This window comes from Brassica rapa, chromosome A09 (genome assembly GCF_000309985.2).
Source record: "Brassica rapa cultivar Chiifu-401-42 chromosome A09, CAAS_Brap_v3.01, whole genome shotgun sequence".
Lineage (NCBI taxonomy): Eukaryota > Viridiplantae > Streptophyta > Magnoliopsida > Brassicales > Brassicaceae > Brassica > Brassica rapa.
This window is the reverse complement of record NC_024803.2, coordinates 1,112,563-1,133,942: the sequence shown is the minus strand read 5'-3', so window position 1 is coordinate 1,133,942 and position 21,380 is coordinate 1,112,563. Positions and strand designations below refer to the sequence as shown.

At 31.8% G+C, this 21,380-nt stretch overlaps 2 protein-coding genes across 2 annotated transcripts; one reads left to right on the top strand and one right to left on the bottom strand.

Moving 5' to 3' along the window:
* Nucleotides 1–10,915: 10,915 nt before the first annotated feature.
* On the top strand, nt 10,916–15,338 carry LOC103836758 (probable pectinesterase/pectinesterase inhibitor 41). Its single transcript, XM_009113050.3, has 2 exons — nt 10,916–13,701; nt 14,514–15,338. Exons 1-2 carry the CDS (start codon nt 12,678–12,680, stop codon nt 15,206–15,208), a joined length of 1,719 nt encoding a protein of 572 aa, XP_009111298.1. The 5' UTR covers nt 10,916–12,677; the 3' UTR covers nt 15,209–15,338.
* Nucleotides 15,339–17,403: 2,065 nt separating this feature from the next.
* On the bottom strand, nt 17,404–20,330 carry LOC108869708. Its single transcript, XM_018654468.2, has 11 exons — nt 19,629–20,330; nt 19,384–19,544; nt 19,271–19,341; nt 19,107–19,197; nt 18,911–19,035; nt 18,761–18,842; nt 18,558–18,675; nt 18,325–18,482; nt 18,115–18,229; nt 17,848–18,033; nt 17,404–17,778 (listed from the first exon to the last, which is right to left on the bottom strand). Exons 1-11 carry the CDS (start codon nt 19,773–19,775, stop codon nt 17,626–17,628), a joined length of 1,407 nt encoding a protein of 468 aa, XP_018509984.2. The 5' UTR covers nt 19,776–20,330; the 3' UTR covers nt 17,404–17,625.
* Nucleotides 20,331–21,380: the final 1,050 nt, after the last annotated feature.

The following is a 21,380-nucleotide window of genomic DNA, read 5'->3' as shown; positions in this document are numbered from 1 at the left end:
ATAGCGATTTTATAATGGTTAATCCACCAATTTAAGTAGTATTATAAAGTTTTACTAAATAAATTGACAAAAACTTAAAACGATGCCGATTTACCATGAAAGATAGTTTAATATACATTAATTTAAATGTAGAATGTTTTTAAATTTTTTAAAACAACACTAAAGATCATAGGCTTCAGTATATAAATCATTTACTGAAAAAATCAATATTTTTGTAGGGGGTTAACACATAGATTTTGAGAAAAAAATCAAAAATATGAAAATACTGTTTTAATGCATAGTTGCATCTTGCGCTAACATATGATGAATGTCAAAGAGGTTTGAAACTTTTGCTGTCTCCGTTTTTTAGAAAATAGCGATTTTATAGTGGTTAATCCACCAATTTAGGGAGTATTATGAAGTTTTACTAAATTAATTGACAAAAAATTAAAACGATGCCTATGTACCATGAAAGAGAATTTAATATAAATTAATACAAATTTATAATGTGTTTAGAAATTTTAAAACAACACTAAAGTTCATAAGATTCAGTATATAGAGTATTTACCGAAAAAGTCAACATTATCGTAGAGGTTAACACATAGATTTTGAGAATAATTAAAAAATATGAAAATTCTGATTTAATGCATAGTTGCATCTTTCACTAACATATTATGAAGATCAAAGAGGTTTGAAACCTTTGTTTTCTCCGTTTTTTATTGAATAGCGATTTTATAGTGGTTAATCCACCAATTTAGGAGTATTATAAGGTTTTACTAAATAAATTGACAAAAACTTAAAATGATGTCCATGTACCATGAAAGAAAGTTTAATATACATTAATACAAATGTAAAATGTGTTTAGAAATTTTAAAACAACACTAAAGATCATATGATTCAGTATATAGAGTATTTACTGAAAAACACATAGATTTTGAGAAAAAATCAAAAATATGAAAATACTGTTTTAATGCATAGTTGCATCATGCACTAACAAATGATGAAGGTCAAAGAGGTTTGGAACTTTTGTTGTCTCCGTTTCTGTAAAAAATAGCGATTTTATAGTGGTTAGTCCACCAATTTAGGGAGTATTATGAAGTTTTACTAAATTAATAGACAAAAAATTTAAATGATGCCACGTAGCATGAAAAAGAGTTTAATACACATTAATACAAATGTAGAATATTTTTAGAAATTGTAAAACAACACTAAAAATCATAGGATTCAGTATATATAGTATTTACCGAAAAAGTCAATATTTTCGTATGGGTTGGACACATAGATTTTGAGAAAAATTTAAGAATATGAAAATACTGTTTTAATGCATAGTTCCATCCTTCACTAACATATGATGAAGGTCAAAGAGGTTTGAAACTTTTGTTGTCCCCGTTTCTCTAGAAAATAGTGATTTTATAGTGATTAGTCTACCAATTTAGAGGGTATTATAAAGTTTTACTAAATTAATTGACCCAAAATAAAACGATACCCATGTATCATGAAAGAGAGTTCAATATACATTAATACTAATGTAGAATGTGTTTAGAACATTTTAAAACAACACTAAAAATCATAGGATTCAGTATATAGAGTATTTACCGAAAAAGTAAATATTTTAGTAGGGGTTGTTGACACCTAGATTTTGTGAAAAATTGAAAATATAAAAATACTGTTTTAATGCATAGTTGTATCATTCACTAACATATGATGAAGGTCAAAGAGGTTTGAAACCTTTGTGTCTCCGTTTTTCTAAAGAATAGCTATGTTATATTGGTTAGTCCACCAATTTAGGGAGTATAATGAAGTTTTACTAAATTAATTGACAAAAAATTAAAATGATGTTCATGTACAATGAAAGAGAGTTTCATATACATTAATACAAATTTAGAATGTATTTAGAAATTTAAAAACAACACTAAATATCATAGGCTTCAGTATATAGAGCATTTACCGAAAATTCAATATTTTCGTAGGGGTTAACACATATATTTTGAGAAAAAATCAAAATATGAAAATACTGTTTTAGTGAATAATTGTATATTTCACTAATATATGATAAATGTCAAAGAGGTTTGGAACTTTTGTTGTCCCTGTTTTTTCTAGAGAATAGCGATTTTATAGTGGTTATTCCACCAATTTAAGGAGTATTATGAAGTTATACTAAATTAATTGATAAAAAATTAAAATGATGCTCATGTACCTTGAAAGAAAGTTTAATATACTTTAATTTAAATGTAGATTGTGTTTAGAAATTTTAAAACAACACTAAAGATTATATGCTTCAGTATATAGAGCATTTACCAAAAAATTTAATATTTTTTAGGGGTTAACACATAGATTTTGAAAAAAATTCAAAAATATGAAAATACTGTTTTAATGCATAGTTGCATCATTCACTAACATATTATGAAGATCAAAGAGGTTTGGAACTTTTGTTGTCTTCGTTTTTCTAGAGAATAGCGATTTTATAGTGGTTAGTCCACCAATTTAGGGAGTATTATAAAGTTTTACTAAATAAATTTACAAAACTTAAAACGATGCCCATGTATCATGAAAGAAAGTTTAATATACATTAATACAAATTTAAAATGTGTTTAGATAGTTTAAAACAACACTAAAGATCATAGGCTTTAGTATATAGAGCATTTACCAAAAAATTTAATATTTTTTCTTACGGGTTAACACATAGATTTTGTGAAAAATTCAAAAATATTGTTTTAATGCATAGTTGCATCCTGCACTAACAATTGATGAATGTCAAAGAGGTTTGGAACTTTTATTGTCTTTGTTTCTCTAGAAAATAGCAATTTTATAGTGGCTGACCCACCAATTTAAGGAGTATTATGAAATTTTACTAAATTTAATTTACAAAAGATTAAAATGATGCATATGTATCATGAAAGAGAGTTTAATATACTTTAATATAAATATATAATGCTTTTAGAAATTTTAAAGCAACACTAAAAATCATAGGCTTCAGTATATAGAGCATTTATTGAAAAATTCAATATTTCGTAGGGACACAAAGATTTTGAAAAAAAATTCAAAAATATGAAAATATTATTTTAATGCATAATTCCATCCTTCCTTAATATATGATGAGTGTCAAAGAGATTTGGAACTTTTGTTATCTCTGTTTCTCTGGAAAATAACGATTTTATAGTGGTTAGTCCACCAATTTAGGGAGTATTATGAAGTTTTACTAAATTAATTAACAAAAAAATAAAACGATGCCCATGTACCATGAAAGAGAGTTTAATATACATTAATACTAACGTAGAATGTGTTTAGAAATTTTAAAACAACACTAAAAATTATAAGATTCAGTATATTGAGTATTTACCGAAAAAGTAAATATTTTAGTAGGGGTGTTGACACCTAGATTTTGTGAAAAATTGAAAAATATGAAAATACTGTTTTAATGCGTAGTTGTAACCTTCACTAACATATGATGAAGGTCAAAGAGGTTTGAAACTTTTGTTGTCTCCGTTTTTCTAGAGAATAGCAATGTTATATTGGTTAGTCCACCAATTTAGGGAGTATAATGAAGTTTTACTAAATTAATTGATAAAAAATTAAAATGATGCCCATGTACAATGAAAGAGAGTTTAGTATACATTAATACAAATGTAGAATGTATTTAGAAATTCAAAAACAACACAAAATATCATAGGCTTCAGTATATAGAGCATTTGCCAAAAAATTCAATATTTTCGTAGGGGTTAACACTTACATTTTGAGAAAAATTCAAAATATGAAAATAATGTTTTAATGTATAATTGTATCTTTCACTAACATAAGATAAATTTCAAAGAGGTTTCTAACTTTTGTTGTCCCCGTTTTTCTAGAAAATAACGATTTTATATTGGTTAGTTCACCAATTTAGGAAGTATTATGAAGTTATACTAAATTAATTGACAAAAAATTAAAATGATGCTCATGTACCATGAAAGAGAGTTTAATATATATTAATTTAAATGTAGAATGTGTTTAGAAATTTTAAAACAATACTAAAGATCATAGACTTCAGTATATAGAGCATTTACCAAAAAATTTAATATTTCTTAGGGGTTGACACATAGATTTTGAGACAGATTCAAAAAATGAAAATACTATTTTAATGCATAGTTGCATCTTTCACTAACATATTATGAAGATCAAAGAGGTTTAGAACTTTTGTTGTCTCTGTTTTTCTAGAGAATAGCAATTTTATAGTGGTTAGTCCACCAATTTAAGGAGTATTATAAAGTTTTAATAAATAAATTTACAAAAAAAAATAAAACGATGCTCATGTACCATGAAATAGAGTTTAATATATATTAATACAAGTGTAGAATGTGTTAAAAAAATTTAATACAACAATAAAGATCATAGGCTTCAGTATATAGAGCATTTACCGGAAAATTCAATATTTTCTTAGGGGTTAAAACATAGATTTTGAGAAAAATTCAAAAATATAGAAATACTGTTTTAACGCATAGTTGCATCCTCCTCTAACATATTATGAAGATCAAAGAGGTTTGGAGCTTTTGTTGTCTCCGTTTTTCTAGAGCATAGCGATTTTATAGTGGTTAGTCCACTAATTTAGGGAGTATTATAAAGTTTTACTAAATAAATTTACAAAAACTTAAAACGATGTCATGTACCATGAAAGAGAGTTTAATATAGATTAATACAAATGTAGAATGTGTTTAGAAAATTTAAAACAACACTAAAGATCATAGGTTTCAGTATATAGAGCATTTACCGGAAAATTCAATATTTTCTTAGGGGTTAACACATAGAATTTGAGAAAAAAAAATTCAAAAATATGAAAATAATGTTTTAATGCATAGTTTCATCCTTAACTAACATATGATAAAGGTCAAAGAGGTTTGAAACTTTCGTTGTCTCCGTTTCTCTAGAAAATAGCGATTTAATAGTGGTTAGCCCACCAATATAGAGAGTATTATGAAGTTTTACTAAATTAATTGACAAAAAATTAAAATTATGCACATGTACCATGAAAGAGAGTTTAATATACATTAATACAAATGTAAAATGTGTTTAGAAATTTTAAAACAACACTAAAGATCATAGGCTTCAATATATAAAGCATTTACTGAAAAAATCAATATTTTTGTTGGGGTTAACACATAGATTTTAAGAAAAATTCAAAAATATAAAAATACTGTTTTAATGCATAGTTCCATCATGCACTAACATATGATGAATGTCAAAGAGGTTTGAAACTTTTGTTATCTCCGTTTTTTTTAGAAAATAGCGATTTTATAGTGGTTAATCCACCAATTTATGGTGTATTATGAAGTTTTACTAAATTAATTGACAAAAAAATAAAACGATGCTCATGTACCATGAAAGAGAGTTTAATATAAATTAATACTAATGTAGAATGTGTTTACCATGAAAATTTAAAACAACATTAAAGATTATAGGATTCAATATATAGTATTTACCGGAGAAATTAATATTTTCGTATGGGTTGACACATAGATGTTGAAAAAAGTTCAGAAATATGAAAATACATGAATAGTTGCATCCAATAACATAGTTGCATCATTAGAGCTTCTGATGATAATTGACGCTTGTAACCATGACTCATAATCACTATATTCATAACCTGGAAGAGATATCTTTACAACTTCTATGCTACTAACTCCGAGAATAGGAACATGTTTCCCCGCATGATTTTGGCATTCAATATCGTACCCGTTTTCTAGAGAGCATCCCTCTCCCACTCCAAACGGGAAGGGGATCTCAGTTTGTCCACAAAAATGTGGACAAGATTCCAAAGCTATGAGAGCAGCTGAATCAAGGATCAGCAAAAGTGAAAAAAAGAAGAGAATGAAAATGGAACAGCTCATGGTTTATGTTTCAAGAAACGTTTTCTCTTTTTCTTTTCCTGGTAATAAATGTAGAGACAGGCTCTTGAGAAGTGTTTCTGAGGAAATCAAGCTTTTCCTTTTCTTGCATCTTCTTCCTCGGTTATTACATTCCTCAATCAAGTTGTAGTTACAAGCATAAACTTAGTCATTCATTAGATCGTGTTTGTCTTTCCTTACCGAAATCACCTCAGCCTAAAAGTTTGGTATGCCTACTTGGGTAGCAGGAAGCATGTATCATGAGTATCTTTGAACTTGTCCCTTTGCAAACATAAATGTACGAGGAAAACCAAAGAAAGGAAGCACAAGTCTCCATAGACAAGCCAAACTTTGAATATTGCGCCATAATGTTAAGTAAGTTTGCGATGAAAGATTTGAATTCATTTGCATTCAGTCTATGTCTCCGACACTGTGTTATGTTCAAGGCCTAACTGAGAAGAAAATCTCTATCAGCTGGTATGGTCGGAGAGAAAACTGGGCTACAGAGACGCTAAACGGGCCTACAAGACAAGAAGATTATGCCCAATAGTTACAGACCCAATTAAGTCTCGAACTCGGTAATGACTTTCTGCCACTGTTACCAATTAACCCACACATGTTCTCATGTACAAATAAATAGATTTGGTATGAATAAATTCATGATCGATTTGTATTGGAAAAATATGTAAATTTGACCAAGCATGACCATTACTAATACTTTGATCCATTGGACATTATCTATAAAGTCCTAATTTCTATGGACCTGTATTAGCAGAATAAAGCTCATCAAAACCCTTAATGGGTCTGAGTTAATTATTAACAGTTTTGGAGCATTTGTAGAAACAAAAGTCATTTTCGGTCTGAAAATGTTAAACCGACAAATTTTATTTGGTTGTTCGATAAAAAAGTAAGGGAGTCGGTTTTTTGTTCGACGATTGGTTTTGAGATGATTTCAATTCGAACGAAGGTGATTCTCGTTTGAGGATAATCTGCTATGATCCTTTCCGATCAATCCGTTGCGCTTGAATTTTTTTTCCTGCGGTTGTTCAGCATTCGCCTTCTAATAAATATGTATAGTACACCTACTCCGACCAACGCTATTCCACATTAGTCGAATGATTGGAGGTCCTCCGCAAGTGTAGTGATTTTTCTTCTTTATCTAGGAAGCTCAGCTCATGATATTAATTAGTCTATGTGCTGCATATCGTATGCATGGATTAGAAATAAGAATATAAGAAGTTAGGATGTTATTTAAATATTTTTCTTACAAGTAGCAATTATGTGTACATTATGAAGAAAATAGATTACTCGAACTTTCTCTCTTATCACTCTGTTCCCATGTGACGATGATACGGTTAATTTTAGATTAAAAGAAATAATAATTGACTTATCTTCTAGGTTTTGATTTTGTTATGATTTGTGTGTTTTGAATTGTCTTCCAATTATTAAAAAAAAAATATAAGACGATTGTTTTTGTTTTCTTTAACTAATTTCCATGTAAGGTTTTATCATCATTCTTTTCTCTGAAGATGTTTTGTGTTAAAAAGAAGTTTTAAAAATTAACAAAATAAGAGGTTAAAAATACGTGATTCTAAATTGGTTTTTTCTTGTTGTTGGTTTCTTAGTTGGATTCTTTCAATAATATTCAAAGACGTTAGGAAAATAATGTATCCCTTGTTTGCCAATTTGTCATCATCAAGCATGTCTTATGATCATTCCTAGCGCTACCAGTATTTTCAACGTGACTATATATCTATTTCCAGGATTAGAATATCTATAACAGATATATAAATATTTTGCTTACGTTGCAGCATTCTATATTTAGGGGGCGACTGGTTTTTCCGCTACCACCCGCAAACGCAGCTTTTGCGGTTGGTAGCGGTTGTCGGCGGTTTGCAACAATCATTCGAATCGTTCTAAACCGCTTCAAACCGCTCTGAATCTCATAAATTTAAAAGTTGGCTCCAACTAGCGTTTGCGGGAGGGTAAATTTTTTTTTTTAAACAATATATATACAAAAGTAAAAATATTTAATAAAAAATTTAAAATTGAAATTATGAAATATTAAAATATATCTATTATATTTTAATAAATATTATAAAATTTTATAATAAAAACATTTTCAATAAATTTTCAAAAATTAAAATTATAACTTTCTAAATATAAATTTTATATTTATTATAATTTTATGATTTTTGATATTTTTATAATTATATTAAATGTAAATATTGTTAATTTATTATTTGACTGTTACCGTATTTGGTAGTTAACCAGTGATAAGTCACCCGCAAACGCACCAATTTTTAACCGCAGTACCAGTCGTACAAATTTCTTAAAACCGTTAGAAACCGCAATTGCCCGCATCCACAAACTCCCGTAATCGTAACCGCAACCGCTGCGTTTGAACCAGTCAGGCCCTTAGTTGTTAGAGAATCACAAGTTCGATTTCTCTTGAAACTAAATTGTAAATCTACGATTTTTTAAATAATTTATATTTATATTTTTACATATCCAGGAGCAGGAAGCATTTTAAGCTGCATTTATATAACAAGTGTCTCCCAAAATATATCGATGTAGATGTCAACTGTATATTCACTATTCAGACAGAAAAATAATAATGTAAAACTAAAAATAAGGATGTACATTTCAACTATATATTTAGAAAGAAAACTATAATGTAAAAGTTGGAGATTTTTGTATAAATAAAATTACATTGGTTATAGATCAATTTGCAAGATAAATGCTCCCTTATCTTGTGGTTGTATGTTCTTAAATTTTGATACGTTCCTTCATAAAGATTTTCAAAGCTTCCCATAATGACATTACATACACGTAGAATTGCAGATTATATAATGCGTGCCGTTTTTGTATGTCTATCTCGGTATAATTATGTCGGCAAACAAATTGAGTTAAATTGACGAGAGAAAAAAGTTGAGGATGACATGCGTGCCATTTTTCTCCATTCCTTACATTCTTATACGTGTCACTGTTTTCCATTAACTTTTTACATTTAATCAAACTCAAAGCATGGCGCAATTCTTCATTGCTTAACGATACTTTAAATTTGGAATTACGGGGTAAACTTTACTTAGAAAATGAGTGTAATTAGCTATCGATTTGACTATAGAACCGTACCTAGGAAACTGAATTCAGTTAATTACCACGTCTACTTTTTCAATGAAGTAGTATTAATGCGTTTAGTTGAGTATATTTAATAAACAAGCAATTGCATTTCTATCCAAAAGTATATGGCCAAGAATTTTTTTTAAAAGATAAAAATTACACTGAAAACATAAAATTTTATCTTTTTTTTTGTCATCACAAAGTTCTAATCTTTGTGAGACGAATTTTTTTTGTAAAACTTCTATCTTCATAAAGCAATAAAAAAATATTTATAATGATTGTTGGAGATAAACTATGTTCTATTTACAAACATAATTGTATTTTAAGATAATTATAAATTTCTGTTAAATTCAGGAAATACATATGTAAGAGAATAGAGTAAAATTCTAATGTAAACTTTTACTTAGAGTAATTCTCAAATGGAGTGAATTTTCTTCGAATGATATTCCATTTTAGAATAAGCTCATTTTTACACATTATAAAATAAAATGTAGAATTGGGTTAGTACATATTTTACCCGAAACTCAATTAAAAAAAAATATATAGTGAAGTTGCAGATGCTCTAAAACTTGAAACTCTATATACATATAAGTTTTATATTAAGCTTTCTAAGATTTCACGGCATATTAGGATTTAATAAAGCATTTTTAAAACTTCACCTTTAAAACTTTATTATCTTTACATAGAACGAATTCAAATTCAATAAGTAGTTCCTAATTTTTCCATGTATGATCATATTGTACTTACTCAAATACCAAGAATATAAAATTACCACAAAAGAAATCATATTTTGTGAATTTCCACTAACACTGAGAACTTGGACTCTTTCTAGTATCCCATAAATCCATAAAGATTCCAATGCTTTTGATACTCCCTCCGTTTCAAAATAGATGATGTTTTGGAGAGTTTAAAATGTTTCAAAATACTTGATGTTTTGATATTTTTATATTAGTTTTAGTTTTACAGAAAACTGTGTCATCAATGATGTTTTATCGTAGGTTTTGTGATTGGCTGAATTAGTTTTACTTTATATTTTTAATGTTACTTTTTAGAAAAAAGAGTATGTCTTAATTCTTGTGCATTCATCTAAAACATCAAGTATTTTGAAACAGATGGAGTATTTGCTAATGTGGAATCTATGATGGAATCTATCAAATAAGAATAATCAATTTACATAGATACTACGGTATATTTAAAAAGAAAGAAGTAATAAGTCGTATAAAATATAGATCGAGACCCCAAAACATTTTAACAAACAGATTACATTCTTTGGACGGAATCCTATTTTGGTATCCGACAGTGAGAATTAAAATGCATATCAGATGGATATAGAGAGAGAATAACCAGACCCACACACATGAAGATAGTGTTATATAAATAGGTTTGGAAAGAATGTGATCAGTGTACATGATTGGTATGGTATTGCTCGTTATAAGGATATGATGGATTGATGAGATAAAGAATGTACATTGTAGTCTTTCTCCATTGTTTTCGAAAATGAGCCATGAAATATATGAGCACTTTAACTTTGCGACAAATTATTTGGAGTTAGTGAACACCATAAGAATAGACCGCGTTCGCCATATACGTTGAAGAGTACCAAAGATGCAAAGAAAAAATCAACTCTTTTGCTATGAAACATGTATCAAGAGCGACCAAAACAATGACACACAAACTAGCCAGAAGTGTTAGGATTCACCCTATACACATGTCCGCATAGACATGTGCTATCAGTTTGAATTTTAGAGTCTGTAATTGTTAACAAAAAAAAATTATACAAATATAAGCAATTAAAACTAACGTAAAAGGATTACTATGATGACATGCAAGTTTAATAAAATAAAAACGCAACCAAAGAAATGAAGGTTATATTAAAGAAAAGTGTTTGGCTAATTTGATTCCACAGCAAGTCTTTGCCTATAGTCTCCATCGCTTTCGGACCGTCTGCAATTTTATCATTAACACATATTCTCTTTTAAAGGTCCCCAGCAAAGAAAAATATGCAGTACTGTCCAACTAATGCGACAAACAATAATATTTAGATACAAACAGAATAGTACTAGCAAAATAACATTAAGGAATGCTAACTACTGAATAACCAGTTTAGTCAACACAACTGCAGAATTTTTAAGTTTTCATGAGGTTTAGGAATATTTATTTAGTTTAAAAATGCAAAATCTTAAGGTGGACCAGGACGTGATTAGAATGTGGCTGGACAGTTGACACTTCTTCAGTCTCAATTATTTCTGCGTGTTGACCCAAAAAGATATTCCTGCTCATACAATTTTTCTACACCACATTAAATACATATTTTAAAATGTTGAAAAATGGGAAAATGTTCTTAAATTCTTATGCTACTCTTAACTTAACGAGATCTCTCTTCTACTAAAAATAGGAAGCTGCATAAAACTATAGTTTTGGTTTGATAAGATGCATAATAGCGAAATGACGTTTTAAATACCATTTCATAAATATTTTATCAATCAAAAGTCACGTTTAATATGGCTTGGATCTGGTTAAAATAAGTTGCAGATTTTTTCTTTCAATCCCTGGCAACACCAAAAACTAGAAAAAATCAAACAGACGAATATCTTTGTAATTTACAAGAATAGTTAATGTTAATCCCTTTTGAACAAAAAAAAAGAAGTTAATGTTAATCCTTCGAATATACAAAACCGACGTTCATTCTTTTATTTTTCCTTTTGAATCTGCTGGTGTTATGATAATTGTGTAGTAAATATACACCTACAAAAATGAATTATGGTAATGGTTGTAAATTTGTTTGACCAAAAAAAAGAGGTAATGGTTGTAAATTTACAAGCTAAATGTGTGTGTATAACATGCCGGTGCATATAGGCGTACAATAATAGATAAATTATCACAACTTTACAAAAGAAAAAGAAAGTAATTAGACAATTATTGTTTAATTATTTGAGCTCATAAGTCAAATAGTCCATACCTAATATAGTTAATTTAGGCGAAACAACGAAAGTTTTATAGAGAATATACATTAATAGTAATACTTTTTTTTTTTTTTGAAACACATACATTAATAGTAATACATTATATGCATACTATTGCCTAACACATTGCCACCGCCATCGACAATAATTATTCTACAGGATCTGAGCAGTTCATAAATTGATTTTATTTTATTTTAACACGAAATACGCATAATATTCAAGCTTTATATTCATTGTAGTTTTACGCATAAATATTTATATATAATTAATACACTGGTGAGTTAGTTATACATATCCCGATATCTCGTAATATAGTATTCCATCATTATCCGATTAGAGCCAGGACATGAACGGACATAGATCTTTACCAAAAACAGCTGGGCAGCTTTGGAGATGCAATGTCCGATGAATATAATATATACGTAACAACGCGTTTTTCTCACACAAGACTCCATGATATTGACTTGGAAAAAAAAACTACATAGATCGGCCATTATTGTTGTTTTGTTATATTATAATTAAAATAAAAAGGGGAAACATTTAAATAACACATCACATAACTTAGATTTTGAATAAAACAATTGAAAATATGGCCACAACAGCTACATTTATACTAGATTATTTGTGAAAATTTTCTCCATGTCAGTAACATTTATATGGACCACCTCCCAACCTCCTCCACTCTATATAAACCCACTAAACCTAATTCTCCAAAATACAAAACATTCATTTAACAAATACAATAAACAGAAACATGACATTTCCAAAACTCTTGCTCATTACACTCTTCTTGTCTCTTCAAACACTCTTCATTGCTTCTCAAATCCTTACTTCTTCATCAAACTCTTCCTCAAGCATCTGCAAAACGACTCCGGACCCCAAGTTCTGCAAGTCAGTGTTCCCACAAACGTCACAAGGGGACGTTCGGGACTACGGCCGCTTCTCCCTACGTAAGTCACTAACGCAGTCGCGAAAATTCACACGCACGATAGACAAATACCTCAAACGCAACAAAGGCTTATTATCACACTCCGCCGTTGGAGCTCTCCAAGACTGCCGTGACTTAGCTAGCCTCACTACGGACTATCTCACAACGTCGTTCGAGACCGTCAACGTCACCGCATCGTCCAAAACGCTGTCGTTTTCGAAAGCCGATGATATCCAAACGCTTCTTTCCGCGGCGTTGACCAACGAGCAAACGTGTCTCGACGGGGTCAACACCGCGGCTTCCTCCTCGTGGACCATACGGAACGGCGTCGCATTGCCTCTCATTAACGACACGAAGCTTTTCAGCGTTTCCCTCGCTTTGTTCACCAAAGGGTGGGTCCCAAAGAAGAAGAAACAAACCGGCTACTCTTGGGCCCACCCGAAGAACACTCACTCTCACAACAAGCCGCTCCGTCACTTTCGTAACGGAGCTTTGCCGTTAAAGATGACGGAACAGACGCGCGCCGTTTACGAGTCTTTAAGCAGGAGGAAGCTCGCCGACGACAATGACGATAACACGGTGCTTGTGAGTGACATTGTGACGGTGAACCAAAACGGAACAGGGAATTTCACGACCATTACGGACGCAGTTGCGGCGGCGCCGAACAAAACCGACGGTACAGCTGGATACTTTGTTATCTACGTGACGTCTGGTGTTTATGACGAAAACGTATTGATCGCTAAGAACAAAAGGTATCTAATGATGATCGGTGACGGAATCAACCGTACGATTATTACCGGTAACCGGAGCGTCGTTGACGGTTGGACCACTTTCAACTCCGCCACTTTTGGTACGTCCATAAGAGATATGATATGCTTTATTCCACATGCATGAATGACTTTAGTTTGTAGCTATATTTAGCTAGTTAAAATACTATTGGTGCATAGTTTTAAAAGTTCTTCAAAAAAGCTAGTTAAAATACTACTAATTATATCTGAAAAGAAAATTAATATTATGAATTTTGTAGTATAATATTATGAAAATAGCTAATGTTGTCAAAAGTGTCAAAATGACATTCATAATATAAATATAATACTAATACTAATATTGTGTAGTTGTTTAATCAAAACAAGTACCTTGAAGTAACATTTAAATAAATAAGTTTTTTTTAAATATAAATAATTAAGTTTAGTTCCAATAGTACCACAATTAGTTTTGAACTGTATATGAGTTTTAAAAGCTAATGATTCGAATTCAAAGAGTTACTAAATTCTTTAAGATTCATGTCTCATTTTATGAATTTTAATATGCTCAAAGTTTATTTTCACAAATTTACAATTTTTATGATACTTAAAACGAGTATTTTAAAAATAATTACTATATTTGTCATATTTGCAATAGAAATACAAAAACACTTTTGCATGTTGCCGACGCATATTTTTGGATTGACTTTAACCAAAAAGAATTGAACCCAACCTTTAAATGCGTTGTAGTTCAACACGTTTCTCACTATATGACACACTTTGTAGTACTTCTAGGAGACTAGTGAATAAGTGACAAGACGCATTAACAATTCTTTTTCATCTTGGGTCAACTATTATCGTTTTGTTTTATAGTATTTGTTAGAAAAAAAGAATAATCGTTGTGTGTTTATTCTTTCAGCCGTGACATCGCCGAACTTCGTCGCGGTAAACATGACTTTCCGGAACACGGCCGGACCAGAGAAGCACCAGGCCGTGGCGTTGAGGAGCAGCGCCGATCTCTCCATCTTTTATAGCTGCAGTTTCGAAGCTTACCAAGACACTTTATACACTCACTCACTAAGACAATTCTATAGAGAATGCGACATATATGGAACAGTCGATTTCATATTCGGAAACGCAGCTGTTGTCTTACAAAATTGTAATCTGTATCCGAGACAAGCGTTACCGAACCAGTTTAACGCTATCACAGCTCAAGGTCGTACCGACCCGAACCAAAACACAGGAACTTCGATCCACAATTGTACGATTAGACCTGCGGATGATCTGGCTTCGAGCAACTATACGGTCAAAACGTATTTGGGACGACCGTGGAAAGAGTATTCACGTACGGTTTTCATGCAATCGTACTTGGATGGTTTTGTTGAACCGGTTGGTTGGAGAGAGTGGAATGGAGATTTTGCATTGAGTACGCTGTACTATGCTGAGTATAACAATACCGGACCCGGTTCAAGTACCACGAATCGGGTGGTTTGGCCAGGTTATCACGTGATCAACTCAACCGATGCGAATAACTTTACGGTTTCGAATTTCTTGTTTGGAGATGAGTGGATGGTTCAGAGTGGCGTGCCGTATATGGCCGGTTTACTTTCGTAGTTTCTTGTATTTGATTATTTATTCTTACTTTATTAGTCCATAGTAGAACTTTAATAAACCGTTGTAGTTTTGGACATTTATGTGAGAATACTATAAAATAATAATTATAATTTCAGTTACATTTTTTTGACATATGATTTACTGAATCCAAAAGTTGGAAGATATTGTTAGAATAAATGATGGATACAATACAAAGACATTATACATTGTTTTAATAGTAAACCCTTTCTCAAAAAAAAAGAAAGACATTATACATTAATTGTTCACGAGTAAAAATGTTCCATTCCAAATCATCTTCATTTGCTTTCCTAGCTCTGTTTCCAGGGATTCCAAAAAAACGTTCCACAGACGCCACATTAACCAAAAGGCCAGAGATTGTTGATCTGATTTTGATATATGCAGTACCGGTCATGAGTTGTTAAAAAGAAAAAAAGGACCTAAAATAGCAGCATTAAACTAACCTACTTTACCTTTAAACTGAAATAAACTTTGTAAATTGAGAATTGAAAATATTTGATGATATTGACTATTGAGAGCCGGAAAGCTCATGTTTCCCCCCTAGCTTCCTCCCATAACCGGACCTGGTTGTAGGCAATATAAGTAGTGATAACATGGATGTTATGTTGTTCTCTAGACTTTAGATATTAGTTGTAGACACATTGTTGATATAGTTGATAGATTCCAAGTGTCAAGTACATACGAGCAATTGAAAAGGATGTGGTTAAAAATTTTCCCTCACTTTGTAGGCATGTATATGCGTCTAGCTGCATTACAATCGTCTTCTGTTAATAGTAGGTAGCAGATTATCTTCATTCCACTGTTTTGCTATTGGTTGTAGTGCTTCAGCCAATGCAAATTTAGGTTGATGTGTTGGTAACCACTGAAGACATCTCCAATCCTACTTTATTTTTTACTAGTGGCATGCCCGCCCGGGGCGGTTGCATTTTTGCTGTAATTCTTATGTTTTTTATGTAGCCATGTTTTGGAGTTAGTTGTTTGTGCTGAATTTACTTCATTTTTGAAAGTTAGGTAATGTTTGAATGAATATTAGATAGGCCGAGGCCTAAATGTAGATAAGTCGTAAGTCATTTTAATAACCCTGAAAACTTGGTTTCAAATAGTCATCAAGATTGTTGCGTACTGATTTTGTTTTTCCACGTTCCTGCGTTCTTCAGTGAAAGCAAGCAACAACAATCCAATAATAACGTTTTTTACTTTTTCACGATAAGAAATGTTATAACTTTTTTAAGTATCCATTAACTTTTTTAGCATGGAAATCTAAATCTTTATAGACAAAACAGAGTAATCTTCCACAAACAGAAAAAAACAAAATAAAAATAAGAGGAAATGCCAGCAAACAGAAGAACAGAAGTTTGTGAATAACAGACTTGCTTTTCTTATGTAACCACTCTTCTTGACGGTTGATGCTGTTGAACTCGATGCTTCAGACTGAGACTGATTATCTGAGACACCTCCTTTGCTGTTCTTGCATCTAGCTTTAGCGGTTGCCTTAACCATGCTCAAGAGTTTGTAATTTTAGAATAGTCTTGGGATATGTAATTGTGTTAGGTATATTAGATATTGATCCAGTAAAAGTACGTAACAGCTGAGTAATGTGTATTTAATTGACTCTAACGTTAAATGTAAAATAATGATGGTGTGTAGCTGAAAGACCTATCGTTAACCGTTACTGTTTTCTATAAACTTTTTTACTCTGCATGGTAAAGAGGCTAATCTAATTTTTTTTTTCTTTTAAGGTAAATCACAAAATAGCTCATACTTTATTTTAAAGTTAGTGCCAATGAATGTACGTTCGATCTTAAATAACTTCAGTGCCAAGCAATATCTGCTCCATATTAGAACAATATAAGTTAGTGTGCAGCGCATATAATAATTAGGTTCCTATTCATTGTTTTTTTTATCAGCACAGATACATGGTGAAAACTTTAACACATAATTAGTTGGTTTAGAATTTAGAGTGTATTTGGTTTATAATTTACACGGAAAGCCCAATTTACATGATTTTAATATTTTATGGTTGATTCAACATGGCCACAAATATTAAACTTCGCCTTCAAATGATTTACATGATCTTTAAATTTAAAAATTGTTATGTTTTTATTTTATTTTTGCAAACTGAAAGTACAATGTGTAGCATAAAGGATAACAAATATTTTGAGCATCTTAGGTTAATATCAAAGCACCAAAACGGAAGACTGTATAATATCGAAAGAAAAAGATCAGATTGCATTCGTTAAAACATCCACCAGACATAGAATTCAAATCTATAATATTAGGAAAAAAGAAACTAAAGAGTTTAAATTAAAAAGATGAACAAAAGATAAAGCATTTTTTGATAGGTAAGCGGTGGGAAATGATGCAATCCAGGTTGATCTACTCCTTGTGTGCCTTCTTCTTCACGTTCCCATCATTGACAAGCTTCTGTTTTTTGCAGCCTGAGAACCGTGATATGGGACATTTGATGCCGATGCATTGTTGCTGACAACGGTACTCTCATCAATCTTTGGTGCCACACCATCTCCATTGTCAGCTGGTCCATGATCACCCCCCTGAAACCATTGTAACGGTGTCAATATAGTGCTGTAAATTTTGTAAACTATAACTTTAAAAATACTAACATCGTTAACAAACGCTGGCAATGGCGCTCTCTCGTGTTCACTTATTATACGGGAGACAGTGAAACTCTGGTGCTTGGAGGTGAAGTTGAACTGACCCAACTTGAGCTGGAAAGTGAAAGTTTTTCCAACTACTTCATTCAAGAACGGAGGGAAGTCGCTGTCGACCCTAGCATTCACACCCGCACCCTGCAAATAGAAGCTTAGGATTATGGAAATGGATCAAAGACACAGAAGCATGAGCTACTGTTACATATGCTGAGTGCTTACAAAAATATGTGCAGCCTCAGATGCTTGGATGTTGGTTAGCTTAGCAATCTCTGTATCAAATGCTACAAATACAGCCTCATCCGTATGGTCCGCCACCGAGAACTCCACCCGATACCTGTAAACAGAGTTGAGATAATGTGATAAACTAACGCACATGCTATGAGACAACTTATCTGAAACAATTGAATAAGATCAGTGAAGAATCTCAACCTTAACACACCCGTAGCGTTCTCCCTATCACACGAGAGACAAGTGAAAGATGTTTCATCCCGCTGAAGCTTCTTTGCGCTTTTGGAGCATCCGATATAGCACCATCCCTTATCCGACTGAAGACTGGTCACCTCGGCCTTGCATAGGAACTCAATATCCTGAGACCAAAAAGAATGCTCGTAGAATTAGAAGGAAACACACGAAATAAAAGATTCTGTTTGGAATAATTTAACCTGTGGGTCAGCGGCAAGGACATATTGGTTCAGTTCAGCAACGGTCAAGGGCTCGATTTTCTGAGCTGAGACCACTTTTGATTTAGAAGAGCTCGAATTGGCTCCATCACCAACCAGCCTAGTGTGCAAACAACACCCAAGATAAATCAGTTGAAAACAAACCAATGAGGTGAACTATATCAATCTCAGCATAAAACACTTACTTTTCATAATGCTCTTTTCCAGCTGATGTTTCACGGTCGAAATAAAAGTGCGTACCAGACGTAGCGTTGAGAAAAAGCTTCCCTGAAAGTGGAAAATGCGTAAGTGAACCGTGCTAATGAAGGGCTCTTAGGTGAAAACATGTATCTTACCTCCAACAACTTTGGGATTGATACTTGTAAACAGTATAACCCTTGGCTTAGAGACGTGCTCGTCAAACTTAGTTTGGAAAGTTACAGCACGATCATCAAACATACTGACACAAACATTGACATCCCTGATGCAATTTGATGTCGTGTTAGCAACAAAGACTATGTCAATTACTGGATAAACAAATATACAGCTTACCCTTCCAAACGTAGAGTCACCATTACACGCTGAGGACCGCGTAGACCGTCGGTGATCGTGCTCCTCACGGAACTTACTCCACCAACGATATCTTGAAATTTTTTTTTTTAATAAACGTCAGTAGAGGTGAGAAGGATAAGTGTATTAGTACAGAAGAGATAAACCTGGGAGTTCTCTGTTAGTATTTGCCAATGCCAGAAACTGTTCATGGCTGCGAAACCTGAATAACTCAGTCGGAATGTCCTTGTCCGAGTCAGTTTTTGGCTCAAAAAAAGTTCCATCATTGAAGCGTATGGACACCGGAGAGTCAGAGAGTCGGTATTTTGGGTTAGCCCGTGCCACGTCGAAACCACTGAGAGAGTAGACGGAGCCTTCACTGAGCCGCCTCCGGAAAGTGTCAACGCGGCTTGAGTTGATGCTCCCGTGTATCAGCGTAGACTGCGACGAGTCAAGAATAAACCAAACAATTAAACATCAAGATCTAACTGACATAAATAAGAAACAGAACACAATCGGATTTACCTGTTCATCAAGGAGAAGCATGTCAAGGCTCATAAGCTCTCCATCTTTCCTGACGTTGCGAGCTTCCCAGAACCTCAGAAGACGAACTTCAGCGGTGTTTGAGCAACGGCCTGCTCTCAAGTTAGCGAGAAGAACATATGAAGACATATCGGAAGGCGCGTCGGATTGCTTAAGCTATAAATCTCAGAGCTGTAGATCCTCATCGCTCCAAGACACACGTATTTATAGCGCCACCTCCGATCTGTTACAAAACCGGGTCGTCCATAAGAGCAAATGAGATGGAGTGGGAAGAGAGGTGGGGTGAAAATTGATGATCGAATTAAAGATCGATTTCAATGAAGACTACGTTACAGAGAGGTGAGAAAGCAAAAACGATGGAAAGAGGAAGGCGGAAATGGCAACGCCGTGAGCATACGTCAACCCTAGCAACATCACTTGGGCCCAAAGTAAAAACAAAAGCCCAAACAAAACCAAATCTCCTCCCGTAACCAAACTCTCGCGTAAGAAAAAAACGAAATCCCCTCTCCCTTCGACACGTGTCAGCAAAACGAACGGGGTCTGCTGACGTGGCAGCCTCTGGAGTGTTTCTGTTCTACTTTATTAGTATAGACTAGGGATTAACCCGGGCTACGCCCGGGATTTTTATTTTTTTCTAATTTAATTTGTTAAATTATTTATATTTAGGCTATGATTTATATTTATATAAATGTTAAAATGCATGTCATAATTAAAATTTATTTTTAAATTTTAACACGTTAAATTAACATATTTTTTACTATTTAAATATTTTTTTGTAATTTTATTGGCTATTTAGTTATCATATTTAGCAAAACTATCTTTTGAGTGTTGGAATAAATGTTTTAGAGATTTTATTAAACTGCAGAGTATTTTTGGATCGACCACATGCTCAACATTCGATCGATCCGTAAAAAGATGGTCGATCTCCTTGGCCAGGTAAATACAATTTTAGCAAAAATATCTTTTATTTTCAAATATTAAGTATATAACTATTCTTTTTAATATTTTTTTAATTGTATTTTTGATTAAATTATTGTATTATAATGGTTATGTAAATATTTTTTGTGATGTTTGAATTTTTGTTGTTCGTATACTTAACCGAGATGATATTGATGTTTAACAATTTATTGTTTTCTGGGAATAGAAAATAATGATATATCAAAACGTATCTAATACTTGTTAAATGATAGTATAATGTAAATTACATCCATTATTTGTAAATAAACATTTGTTGTTTTTATTTTTATTTTAAATCAGAAATTATTTTTATTTAAAAACATTATTCATATATAATATAATAGTTTAAGTTTGGAAGATTAATCTATATATATAAATTATGTATATTTTTTTAAACATAATTTAAGATATTATATATTGAGTATCTGAATAAAAGCTAAATTTCTTATCTTGAAAATCAGATATTTATATTTTTGTCTTCATGTTATACTCACCAATCCATCATTGATATTTATAACTCAGTATGTTTTTTAAAAAACTTAGTTTTAAGTAATAAACGAATTTAATAAATTAAATTCATCACCTATAATGTTCTGTAAACTATATTTGAAAACTCTCTAAAATTATATTTTAAGCATAATATTATTATTATTTAATTTAAGTTATTTTAAACATAATATATGCTAAACCAACTTAAATTATATTTACAATAAGACCATCCTAAACCGGTTAGTAAACCAAAAACAATACTAAACCAATATGAACCAATACCTGATT